Source organism: Leguminivora glycinivorella, chromosome 18, assembly GCF_023078275.1.
Source record: "Leguminivora glycinivorella isolate SPB_JAAS2020 chromosome 18, LegGlyc_1.1, whole genome shotgun sequence".
NCBI classification, from domain to species: domain Eukaryota; kingdom Metazoa; phylum Arthropoda; class Insecta; order Lepidoptera; family Tortricidae; genus Leguminivora; species Leguminivora glycinivorella.
The window spans coordinates 12,242,905-12,255,966 of record NC_062988.1 but is presented as its reverse complement, the minus strand read 5'-3'; the positions used below and the strand labels follow the sequence as shown (position 1 = coordinate 12,255,966).

Here is a 13,062-nt window from a genome sequence, read left to right as displayed (position 1 = left end):
GAGGGAAGGTTCTAATAAAAAAGATTTGTTTACCTTGAACTAGTTTAATTAATCTGTTCTATAGTAACAATGGAAGTTCTACTTTATTCAGTTCATGGAAGGTTCAAATTAGATCTTATAATTAACATGCATTAACCCTTAATTGGGCGCGGCGTGGGTGTTTATATTAGAGTTGTAGTGTATGCTAAGCTTAAATAGCATACTGAACACTATCTCGTGTGTCTATTGCATTAGCGGCAAAGCCGTGGAAAGTATCTGTCACTTACGCTCTGTCTATGGTATGATGGCCGTGGGCTGGACGACGGAGAACGGAGTGAGGATACATGGTATGCGAGGGCATTGCCGAGCCAGTGTGGATTGTAGGAGTAAATTAAATAACTAGTGATTAAGCAACCACTACAAGTGGCGACGAGAAAAAGGTAAGTGTTTTACTAAAATCTCAAGTAAGAGAATTACCAACACCGGGTACAAAAACAAAATGGAGGTCATGATTTTATTCCGAAATGAAACTTTTTCTATATTTAGCACTGTTGCGTGATGCGTCCACAAGGAACAATATTTTTACAACATAATTGTTCGTTCTGTCAGTATATTCCATCATCTAAACGGACTTTTCAAGGTGAAATATGTTACCCGGTTTGTACAGATTGGTACATAAACAAAGCAGGGAACTGGACAGCGTAAACAATCACAGATAACGTTATCTATACTTAAATGGCGGCAGGCCTATTAGATTGCACTGTTAGGGGCGTTGGGATCATGAATTTATTCTCACTATAAAGCAATAAGTTGTATTCGCGTATTTACTCCACAGTGATGAATATCATTAGGTACAAAATGGCTACCGGTTTGTTGGGAATATATTAATATAATTTAATGTAAATTTCACCTTTTATAAATATAATATTTTATACAGTAGACTCATAAGGCATTTCCATTAAAATCCAATATGACAAAAGCCTTAGTGAAACTCAAGTACTTACTATATAATGTCATAGTCATAGTGGGTAAACTGCACAGAACTTGCCATGTTAAAATAATGTAATTAGGATGATATAGTATCGGCTGCAGCCACAAACTACTAAGAAGATACTACGCTGCAGCACACATTGTGATTATATAAAGAACAATACTTTCTTTGACTTGACAACAGTTATCAGTGAACAGTACAAGATACTCGGTTAAAAATTAAACTTAAATGTCTTCTATTAAAACTGGGTTGACACACCATCCATTAAATTGGAAAATGTCTGGGTGTGACACACCATCCATTAAATTGGAAGATACCTGGGTTTGACACACCGTCCATTAAATTGGAAAATGTCTGGGTTTGACACACCGTCCATTCAATTGGAAAATGTCGGGGTTGACACACCGTCCATTAAATTGGAAAATGTCTGGGTTTGACACACCGTCCATTCAATTGGAAAATGTCTGGGTTTGACACACCGTCCATTCAATTGGAAAATGTCTGGGTTGACACACCGTCCATTCAATTGGAAAATGTCTGGGTTGACACACCGTCCATTCAATTGGAAAATGTCTGGGTTGACACACCGTCCATTAAATTGGAAAACGGTCAGATAATTCACCAACTAATTTGATATTTCAGGTTACATCAAGGGTGTTACATAACTGCTATGAGCTCACAACCATTACTAACCCTGGAGGGGTTAGATTTGGAGGGCGATCGAAGTTCCATTGGCAGCAAATGGGAAAAATGGAAGAGGTCATTGTCTATCTACCTGGATGCGGCAGAAATAACAAAAGATGTGAAGAAACGAGCAACATTACTGCACTTCGGAGGGACAAGTCTTCAAGATATATTCTACAACTTACCTGGTGCAAACGTCACAGCTGCAGAGAATGTTGATGTATATAAGACAGCAGTAGAAAAACTTGATGAATACTTTCTTCCGAAGTGTAATCGAGTTTTTGAGCGTCACATGTTCAGAGTAATTAAACAAGAAGATAATGAAAAGTTCGAAAGTTTCCTGGTACGACTCCGGAAGCAAGCTGAAAAATGTAGTTTTGATAAGACAGAAGATCACTTGATCGACCAAATTACTGAAAAATGTCATTCAGCTGAGCTTCGAAAGAAAATTCTAACAATAGGTGACAGTATAACGCTAGAAAAAATAATAACTGAGGCTAATACATTAGAAGTTGTAAACGACCAACTACAAATATATGAAGACAAGACACAGAGTAGCCTAAATACTAAACAAGTAAACCAAGAAGAAGTTAACTCTATTTATAACAAGAATAGTACAAAAACTAAAAAGGAAGGGCCTCATGGCAAATTGAAACCTTCTTGCGTTCGGTGTGGAGGTAAAATCCATAAAGAGTACAAGGATTGTCCAGCTTCAGGGAAGACATGTCATGCTTGTGGCAAAATAGGACACTTCCGCCAACTCTGCAGATCGGCTGGTCTGAAACGGAAATTGAATAATCAATCAAGCAAGAAAGAAAATAAAAAAGCGAGAGTTGAAGTCGATTACGTATTTAACATTGACAGTGATGCTATAATCGATTGTATCCTCGGGGGAATCAAGACAGAAATGCTAGTTGATTCTGGTTGTAAACACAATCTTATTTCTCTAGAAAAGTGGGAAGTTTTGAAAAAATTAGGAGCTGTAGCAATTAATCAAACACCCAACCCAACCAAATCTCTTATGGCTTATGGCAGTCACACTCCACTCAATATCAAAGGGTCATTTGAGACTACAATGGAAGCAAATGGACGCAAAGAAAATGCAATAGTTTATGTTATTGCGAATGGCACGCAAGACTTGTTGGGCAGAGAAACGGCGACACGGTTAGGTGTTTTGAAAATTGGTGCAGATGTGAATAAAGTTGATGAAGGTGTCATATCACAATCATTTCCCAAGCTCAAAGATGTATTGGTAGAAATTCCTATAGATGAAAATGTACAACCAGTCTCACAGCCATATCGGAGAATACCTTTGCCTATCCAACAAAAAGTTGAGAGCAAGATCCAAGAGTTACTCGATCGAGATATTATTGAAGAAGTTAATGGACCTTCACGATGGGTTTCACCAATGGTGCCCATTATGAAAGAAAATGGAGATTTGCGGTTGTGTGTGGATATGCGTCGTGCTAATGCTGCAATTTTAAGAGAAAATCATCCATTACCATGTATGGATAAACTATTACCGGAAATTGGGAAAGCTAAATATTTTAGCAAACTTGATATCAAGGACGCTTTTCACCAGTTGGAATTACACCCAGATTGTAGACATATTACCACTTTTATAACAGCCAAAGGGCTCTATCGCTATAAAAGACTCATGTTTGGCATATGTTGTGCGCCAGAGATATTTCAAAAAGTACTGGAGAAACTTTTAGTTAAATGCGATGGGGTCATTAATTTCATTGATGATATTTTAGTTTTTGGGGAGGATGAACAACAACATGACATGCGTCTGGAAATGGTACTGAAAGTAATTAAGGAGAATAACATACAACTCAATGAGCAGAAGTGCATATACAAAGTGAAACAGGTGCACTTCTTGGGACATGAACTATCAAAGCATGGAGTGAAACCTTTGCCAAAGTATATGGAGAGCATCACCACCTTCAGACTTCCGATAACAATAGAAGAACTACAGAGCTTTTTAGGACTTGTGAATTATGTTAACAAGTGGTTACCCAATTTAGCCACCAGAACAGAACCTTTAAAAGAACTGTTAAGGAAAAAACTGGGGAAAAATCTGATATCAGACCGTATTGGACAAGTGAGCAAGACAAGGCATTTACAGAGCTGAAAGATGCACTAAGTAAAATACAGACGTTGGGATTTTACGATATTAAAGATAAAACCCAAGTTATTGCTGATGCCAGCCCAGTTGGCCTTGGAGCAATTTTAATACAGACCGATTCAAATGGACCACGGATAATCGCCTACGGAAACCGGACACTGACTGACTGCGAAAGGAAATACAGTCAAACCGAGAAAGAAGCTCTTGCTCTGGTCTGGTCTGTTGAACACTTCAACATTTTCCTTTTCGGCAAGAAATTTGATCTCATCACAGATCACAAACCATTGGAAATATTGTTTGGATCAAGATCAAAGCCGTGTGCACGCATCGAGCGCTGGGTGTTGAGACTCCAATCATATGATTATAACGTGATCTATAAACCAGGAAAGGTGAATATTGCTGACCCGCTGTCTCGTCTATGCAAATTGATTGGTGCACAATCTGCAGGAGGAGACGAACACATACACCAAATTGTAGAGGAAGCCAGACCACATGCGATTTCGATGTCTGCCATTATTGAAGCTTCTATAAATGATGAAGAAATCAGAGGCGTAAAAAACGGAGTGTATGAAAAAGAGTGGCATGAGACTGTTAAAGGATATAAGATATTTGAGAACGAACTATGTTTCTATGGCGATATTTTACTTCGGGGGAACCGAATTGTCATACCTCAGAAATTACGGAAAGGAGTATTGGACGCTGCACACGAAGGCCACCCTGGGATAGTTGCTATGAAGGGCAGGCTCAGGTCCAAGGTGTGGTGGCCAAGAATCGACAAAGACGTAGAAAATTTAGTCAAGTCCTGCAAGAGTTGCACTTTAGTAGGACTGCCAAATCCTCCAACACCGCTGAAGAGACGCGAACTCCCTTTAGCTCCGTGGGTTGATGTTGCGATGGATCTTCTAGGACCTTTACCTAATAATGACCACCTGCTAGTTGTAGTAGACTATTATAGCCGCTATAAAGAAGTAAAGATCTCCAGGACAATAACGAGTCACCAAATTATAAAGCTGCTCAAGGAAATTTTTAGCAGACTAGGTTACCCTGTCTCGATTACTGTTGATAATGGCCGGCAGTTTGTTAGTGAAGAGTTTCGATTGTACTGTGAAGAGTGCAATATCACCGTTCACAACACAGTACCATATTGGCCCCAGATGAACGGAGAGGTTGAACGACAAAATCGTGATATATTGAAACGCCTCAAAATTAGCCATCTAGAAAAAAAGGATATTAAAGAAAGTCTGATGGAGTATCTTATAATGTATAACAGTACACCCCACTCGACTACAGGGAAATCACCATCAGAGCTGTTTTTCAGAAGGCAAAATAGAGACAAAATTCCATCAATTGACCGAATTGAAGGTACTGATGTCGACCTGGATGTGCGTGAGCGAGATAAAATACAGAAAGAAAAGGGGAAAGAATATGCAGACAGAAGGAGAGGCGCTAGTGAGCCTAATCTAGCAGAAGGAGATAAAGTGTATGTCAAGAATATGGATAAAGGAAATAAGCTCTGTCCAAACTACAATCCAACACCTCATACGGTACAGAGTGCTAATAGAGGAGATGTGTCAGTAAAGAATGATCTAACGGGTCAAGTTCTGAGAAGAAATGTGGTTCACCTGAAAAGAGTAGAAGGACAGTGGGAAGCTGTTCAACAGGAAGATCAGGGAGAAGGCGCCGACGAGGCAAACAGTGATGAGCAAATGTAGCTTGTTTTAAATGTTGTTAATTAATACTTAATTTCTTGATTTAACTATACTGAATATGTAAAAGGCACTGACTGAGTATTATCTGTAAGACTGATTATAGATGAGTAAAATATATTTGTTGATTTTGAAACACTTGTTGTTATTAATCTAATTTAACTTCAAGGGAGGGATGTAGTGTATGCTAAGCTTAAATAGCATACTGAACACTATCTCGTGTGTCTATTGCATTAGCGGCAAAGCCGTGGAAAGTATCTGTCACTTACGCTCTGTCTATGGTATGATGGCCGTGGGCTGGACGACGGAGAACGGAGTGAGGATACATGGTATGCGAGGGCATTGCCGAGCCAGTGTGGATTGTAGGAGTAAATTAAATAACTAGTGATTAAGCAATCACTACAAGAGTAATATGTAAAAACTAATGTATATTTTTTTATTCGGGTAGAAGATTAAAACACCATACTTAGATTTTTTAAATTATTTATTTTTATATTTAAAAAAAACATGTGGGAAATATGTTCCTTTAGATCATTACAGGCAATCAGTTTCCTTGTAACGTAATATAATAAGTACTTTAAGAATATCAAACAAATTTACTCTTCAATTGGGCCCGATGTGTTTAAATGAAACCTTTCGAAACATGGAGCAGCACATAAGGGAACCAAGCATTTTCGAACGCTGCTCTTTAGCTCGTGTACTGCAGAAACGGCATCTTCTGTATTTGCCAAGTTGCGGCATATGTATTCCGACGTTTGAAAGTCGCAATTCTTCTGGAACTGATGATACGCCTCCTTTTTTACATTTAAAAATAGGTGCTTGTCGTTCTCGGGTGGTATAATTATCATTAAGGCCAGGCCCTATGCGTAAACGATACTCCTTATGAGTGTTTCTGCGAGCTGAATGTCCTTGCATATATATTATATATGAGTTTATAACTGCAGCCTCAAGTAAGAACCAAAATATTCAATGCCAGTTTTTTCTTGATTTTTTGCCTAAAGGATAAGAAGCTCTATAATGATCAAATAGGTCCACGCCACCCATATATTCTGTGTATTTTTTTATCGCTAGGGGACAGTACATTTCCTTTTTGGTTCCATCTTTCTGAATTCTTTTTATTACTGTAACTTCTTTAGGGTCAAATGCTGTAGTACATACAAACACATCTTTTGTGTCCTTCCATTTCAAAACAGAGAGGGGTTTTGAATACTGATATATAAATTCACCAGGCTGTAAAGTTCCTTTTGATCGTTTTACTATAATATCCGGTAAACCCTTTCTATTACTGCGGACTGTACCAACTGTAAATATTTAAAATAAATACTTAAATACTTAATTACTTAAACACTAAAATAAATAAATAAACTTACCAAACAAATTCTCTTCCTCCATATTATTACTTTGTATCCGGTCCAATCTTACATTTATCCACGTTTCTTCGGTCATTATCAACTCAGGGTCATTATCAACGCTGCCTTCTGACTCCTCACTCTCTGAGGAGCTCAATAACAAACTTAACGCCTTGTCAACATCGTCGCTTCTTGAGAAATCAAGTTTTCTTCTTCTGTAAACATAACATTGAATCCTATATTGGTACTTATACCTCTTATATGAAAACAAGGGATTCCTTATTGGTCATAGGGATCATATTTCCCACCTATGAAAAACCATCATTCCTATACGGTCAGTAGTACTATATTTCCCACATCTTTTAATTCTCAAAAAAAACAATGTAATACTCCAGTTATCACAAAAATATCACTATCCATCCATACTAATATTATAAATGCGAAAGTAACTCTGTCTGTCTGTCTGTCTGTCTGTCTGTCTGTCTGTCTGTTACGCTTTCCCGCTTAAAAGAAAAGCTGGCAGTGACATTAAGGTAAGCAATAAGAAACTTTTTTATAGAATTATATTTATTTATTTATTCATATATCAAGTTAAAGGATAAATCAAGGCAAAGCAATTTTACTTTAGTTGTGTTAAAGAAGAGCCATCAACCCTCGATTCTTCCATAGGGGTTGTATTTTGCTGTTGGGTGCTAGCGGTGCTAGTACCGGTAGTACCTGTATTTATGTTTTGAGTTGTGTAGCCAGAAGTTCCTGGTGCAAAAAAATCATCATAGTAACAGTTTCGATTATTTTGCAGTTCTTGTATTTCAGCTTCCGAAACTAAATTAAAAATTCTTGACTTTAAAAGTGCTTGATTATAGGTAGATAATTTTTTTACTGTGCTAGAAATACTTAAAAAAAAATTATCCATTTCGTCATTCTGCTTTCCATCTTCATCTTTTTTGTTTTTTAATAAATATTCCATTAAAACCGCCGATGCACTTGTTTCTTGCAATTTCTTTCGTTTGTGTCGTTTTTGGGATGTCAGGAAACACTGATTTAGATGATTCGTACATAGACACCGAAGATTCTGGACGCTCCGAGGTAATTGACGAGTCCTGAGATTCTTCATTATTAGTCAAATTGGCAAAAATTTCGGCAGCAGATAAGCTATTTTCATCATCACCATCATCTGTGTTGTCCACTGACGTCACTGTAGACCGTTCTTTATAATGTGGTAGTAAAAAAGACATTTCAGTTTCATATTGCCATTTTTTATTAGTAGTAGCACTCTGACCACTTTTAGTTGCTTTCTTTTTAATGGCTCTTCTATGATATTCCCTTAAGTTTTGCCATATCTTCTTACATTCTGACGCTGTAACAAAATAAATATAAATATAAAGAAAAATTGGTTGTTTCAGGTACTTGATTAGTGGCTGTTCATTTAGGACTATGAGTTCAAGCTTTAGGTTAGGCGAAAGTACCATCCGGTCGATATTAAAAGATGTGTGCAATGCGATTATAAATAAAATGAAGGGGAAGTTCATGCCCACACCTACTACCAAAGACTGGAAAAGAATCGCAGATGGTTTCAATAAAAAATGGAATTTTCCAAACTGTATAGGTGCCATCGACGGCAAACATGTAAACATAATTGCCCCTCCTAGCAGTGGCTCGCTATTTTTTAATTATAAAAAACACTTCTCTATCGTCCTCATGGCTATCGTCGATGATAGATACAGATTTATAGCTGTTGATATAGGGGCCTATGGCAGGAATAGTGATGGCGGAATTTTGGCATCGTCAAGATTAGGAAGAGCGATTGAAATGAATACGTTTAATATTCCAACTGACACCCCAAGTAACATTTTAGTGCTATAATTTTGGTTTTCGACGCCAAAAGCTACTATAGATGTCGTATAAAGGTTTTCGGCGTGACCGCTTGTCGTATAAAAGCATCCAGTAACACCTTTTAGCTCTATAAGCTTATACCGCTAAAAGGTGTTATTAGAAAGTGATGTAAACGTTTATATCACCATTTTATAGAGCCGCTATAGGCCTGGTCTATAACAGGATCAAATATGACTACTATAGATCTATATTATTGTATAATAGTGTTAGGAATTACTGCTATGCAATCAATTTGCGCTATTAAGGTTCCCGACAAGCCGCTATAGTTGTTGCGTTATACAGCTAAAAGGTGTTATTAGGAAGTGATGTAAACGTTTATATCACCATTTTATAGAGCCGCTATAGGCCTGGTCTATAACAGGATCAAATATGACTACTATAGAACAATATTATTATATAATGGTGTTAGAAATCACTGTTATGCAATCAATTTGCGCTATTAAGGTTCCCGACAAGCCGCTATAGTTGTTGCGTTATACAGCTAAAAGGTGTTATTAGGAAGTTATGTAAACGTTTATATCACCATTTTATAGAGCCGCTATAGGCCTGGTGTATAACAGGATCAAATATGACTACTATAGAACAATATTATTATATAATGGTGTTAGAAATCACTGTTATGCAATCAATTTACGCTATTAAGGTTCCCGACAAGCCGCTATAGTTGTTGTATTATACAGCTAAAAGGTGTTATTAGGAAGTGATGTAAACGTTTATATCACCATTTTATAGAGCCGCTATAGGCCTGGTCTATAACAGGATCAAATAACCTACTAAAGAACAATAATATTGTATAATAGTGTTAGGAGTCACTGTTATGCTATCAATTTGCGCTATTAAGGTTCCCAACAAGCCGCTTATAGTATTTTTAGTAGTCGTATTTTAACAGAAATTAAAACCTAACTATACCACTATTTTGGGATATAGTGGCTTTGGAAAACACTGCTACAGTATTTAACACTGTAGTAGTGATATGAATACCATTATAGAGCTTTTTTGCTGTATAATGAAGTTTTCAGGATACGTTTATATAGCTTTGAAAAGCGTTAATAGTCGTTTTCTAATGCCTTTTATATCTCATCGCCGTATACGTCACAATTACTCTTTTATATCACAGAACTGTGGAATAATGGTTTCGGTATCTCTTTTAAAACACAATAGCGTTATAACTGAGTTTACTATATGTTTTATAAAATAAAAAAACTGTTTAGAAGATCTTTCTATAGTAAAACATTGAAAACAAGTATTGTTTTCTATATAAAGAACTTATAAGTTAAACTGGATCATAGTTAAAGTCTCATGCAACCCTAATTGAATCCACAATGGCGGGCTTATGGCAGTGAATGCGTATGATAAGTGACATAGTCGAACTATAAAAGCGTATGTTTTATTTCTTGGATCCATAGTAGAAACCATGGTGCCAATAATTTTATTGTATTAAATTGTATTTATTTATTTTATTCAAAACAGGTATAAATCGAGGGCGCACTTAAAATACTCCATTAAACTAATATTCTTTTAACGGTAAAATTTACATCGCATACCTTTTTGCAGTAATGATGGAATTATACGAAATCCAAATTATTTTGATTGACACTAAACTTCACAAGTTCACACGCTACTTTTCATAAAGTTCCTCGTTTAGAACAGTTTTTGTTAAATATTACACACATTAAATTATTTTAGAAATTTCATTCATTCGCATTAAAAGGGACGGCAACTGCTATTACAGAACAAAAAACCTGTATAACGGAATCTCAAATGCTACTATAGCATAAATTGATACTATAATAGCGTTACTGTGTCCTCTATGTCAACAAATTAGCTCAATAGTCATCATCACATCACCATTATAGACCTTAAACGTCACGGATGATACTGCTATAGCCCTATTATATCTCTAAATGGCTGCATAATTGCGCCAAATCGGCTCTACAGTACCAATATAGACTATTTATAGGACCATTTAATGTGATTTAATTTGGTGCTCTCGACCACTATAGGACCAGAAATTGTTACTTGGCACCATTACCTGGTACTGAAATAGTAATGCCACATGTTTTTGTAGCCGACGAAGCGTTTCCTTTAAAAAGGAATTTATTGCGACCATATCCTCGTTCAAGTGGCATTTCAGAAAAGGAAAGAATATACAATAATCGCTTATCACGAGCTCGCAGAGTGGTTGAAAACGCGTTCGGCATCTTATATCAAAAATTTGGAATTTATAATAAGAATTTGCATTTACACCCAAAATATGTTGATATTGTGGTCTTTGCGACGTGTATTTTACACAATGTCATGCGGTGTTATAATATAATATCCGATGATGAAGTCAACACAAGGCAGAGTTCAGCCAATAATGATCATGAACAGAGATTACTAAGTACACTTCCAGAAGATATAAGTGAATCTTCGGCATCTGCTTTTGAAACTCGTGATATGTTTGCAACTTATTTTCAATCTCCGGAAGGACGAGTTCCGTGGCAGCATTTAATATAGATCATGGATAGTTAATATGTCATAATCATCATAAGAAGTTAGTTAAAATATTATTGGCTTATTTAGAATATTAAACAAGTTTCTATACTCAGGTTGGAGTTTTATTACTGATTACCTATATTAAATGAATGTAAGGCACTTTATTATAAAATACAGAAACCCAAACTAAAAATAAAAAAATATATGACGTAGATTTAATATTTTATGTCAGTAAATTCTGGGATTTTATATTACTGTATGTGAAAACACGATTTTTTACGATAAACCAAGATTTTTCGAGTGTCAAAGTAGAAAATCGTAGGTACTGTACAATAACATACTTTCTTTGGATGTTACAGGTTGAATTAAATTTTCTCAAAATGTACTTTAATGAAATGACTTATAAGTTTCAACATTTTTTTTAATATCTATTAGAATCACACATATTTATTGGTTCGATAGCTGAATTTCTGTAGATTATGGCAAAATCAATAACTCAATACCAACACAGTACCTTTACGCTGAAAACGTCACAAATAGAAATTGATTATGTTAATAGTTATTTGTTATACAAGGGGGCAAAGTTGTATTTTAACGCCGAGTGTGGAATTGAAAAACGAGCTAGTGAAAGGATTCTATAGTTGAACCACGAGCGAAGCGAGTGGTTCGAGAATAGAATCCTGAACTTGCGAGTTTTTTAACACACGAGAAGTAAAATACATTTGCACCCGAGTGTAACACAAAACTTTTCCCTCACTATGGCGAGGAAACTACAACGCACTCACTGCTTCCAGTAGTTTCACAGGTGGCAAATCATCTTTGTTACTAGATTCGCCTACTTTTATAAATTTTAAAGCAGTTAATTTGACTTTATTCAAGGTCAAATTACTTTACCCACTAGTGGATAAAATGTGTTTTTACCCGCTGGTATTAGAGGACAAAACACGTGTTTCCGAGCTAGTGAGGGGAAAAAATTCTTACCTGGTTGCGACAATACAATAGCGATTTCATTCCATGCCTTTTCCTTCTTATTTACGTCGCTATATTTCGAATCACTAAGGTCGTATAGTAGCGGATATTTTCGCACTTCTTCTATCAACTTTTCTTTCTGCATGATTTACAAAAAATATCACTGTACCGCTTATCAACGTGCACCCCGTCTTTCGATTCTATAGCGAATGATGGCGGGCGGGGGGAAGGCACGGGGCGGACGGGTGGGTTGGCAAATGGTTGCCCGTCACGCGTCAGTCGCAAACGCATAGTCGTTGCGGGGACGACGTGTGGTCAATGCGTGGCAAACGTGTCGGAGTTGACCTTAGTGTACAACGCGTAGACCACACGTCGTACACTACTTCAATATATATTTTTTGAAATCAAACCTAGAAAATAGGACATAGGGCTTAAATTTCAATATTTGGCATAGAATCGAGTCGCCGTTGAGTTGTTATAATGTGCGAAGACCTTAAACCACGCAACCGATTTTGATGAAATTTGGAACAGACAATCTTTAGACCCTGAGACAGAACATAAGCTACTATTTATTTCGAAAAAAAGGGATAAAGGGGTTGAAAAAGAGGTTGAAAGTTTGTATGGGATTTCTTAATTTTAAATGATAAAACCATGAAACTTTATATTTTAGCACTTTATAAGAAATCATTAAACATATATTTAAAGTCACATACAGGTCGAACGCGATTAATTAACATTATTTTTACCTTTAAAATAAACATGGTGGGAAATAAACATTAACTAAAAGCGGGTAGATTATATTTATTTGTCTACCCCGAACATTTATATAAATTAATATCGGGTAGTTTTGTGTTGTTTATATCTCCCGTGACATTTTGCTGGGAC

General features: G+C 36.4%; 2 protein-coding genes across 2 annotated transcripts; one reads left to right on the top strand and one right to left on the bottom strand.

Annotated features, from left to right (window-relative positions):
• Positions 1 to 397: 397 nt before the first annotated feature.
• On the top strand, positions 398 to 3,788 carry LOC125236146 (uncharacterized protein K02A2.6-like). Its single transcript, XM_048142847.1, has 2 exons — positions 398 to 419; positions 1,613 to 3,788. The coding sequence occupies exon 2, from the start codon at positions 1,641 to 1,643 to the stop codon at positions 3,786 to 3,788; it is 2,148 nt and encodes a 715-aa protein (XP_047998804.1). The 5' UTR covers positions 398 to 419; positions 1,613 to 1,640.
• Positions 3,789 to 4,577: 789 nt separating this feature from the next.
• On the bottom strand, positions 4,578 to 12,661 carry LOC125236145. Its single transcript, XM_048142846.1, has 5 exons — positions 12,190 to 12,661; positions 7,822 to 8,194; positions 6,859 to 7,052; positions 4,826 to 4,884; positions 4,578 to 4,697 (listed from the first exon to the last, which is right to left on the bottom strand). The coding sequence occupies exons 1-5, from the start codon at positions 12,320 to 12,322 to the stop codon at positions 4,578 to 4,580; spliced, it is 879 nt and encodes a 292-aa protein (XP_047998803.1). The 5' UTR covers positions 12,323 to 12,661.
• Between the last annotated feature and the right edge of the window lie 401 nt (positions 12,662 to 13,062).

Bases quoted from the DNA above. Each gene is read 5' to 3' on its own strand.
- LOC125236146 (XM_048142847.1), top strand. From the start codon at position 1,641: ATGAGCTCACAACCATTACTAACCCTGGAGGGGTTAGATTTGGAGGGC.
- LOC125236145 (XM_048142846.1), bottom strand. From the start codon at position 12,322: ATGCAGAAAGAAAAGTTGATAGAAGAAGTGCGAAAATATCCGCTACTA. The intron at 8,195-12,189 runs GTAAGAATTTTT...ATTTTGTTACAG, and splicing joins TATTGTATTGTCGCAACCAG to CGTCAGAATGTAAGAAGATA. The intron at 4,885-6,858 runs GTAAGTTTATTT...CACTCTTCACAG, and splicing joins GGAGGAAGAGAATTTGTTTG to TACAATCGAAACTCTTCACT.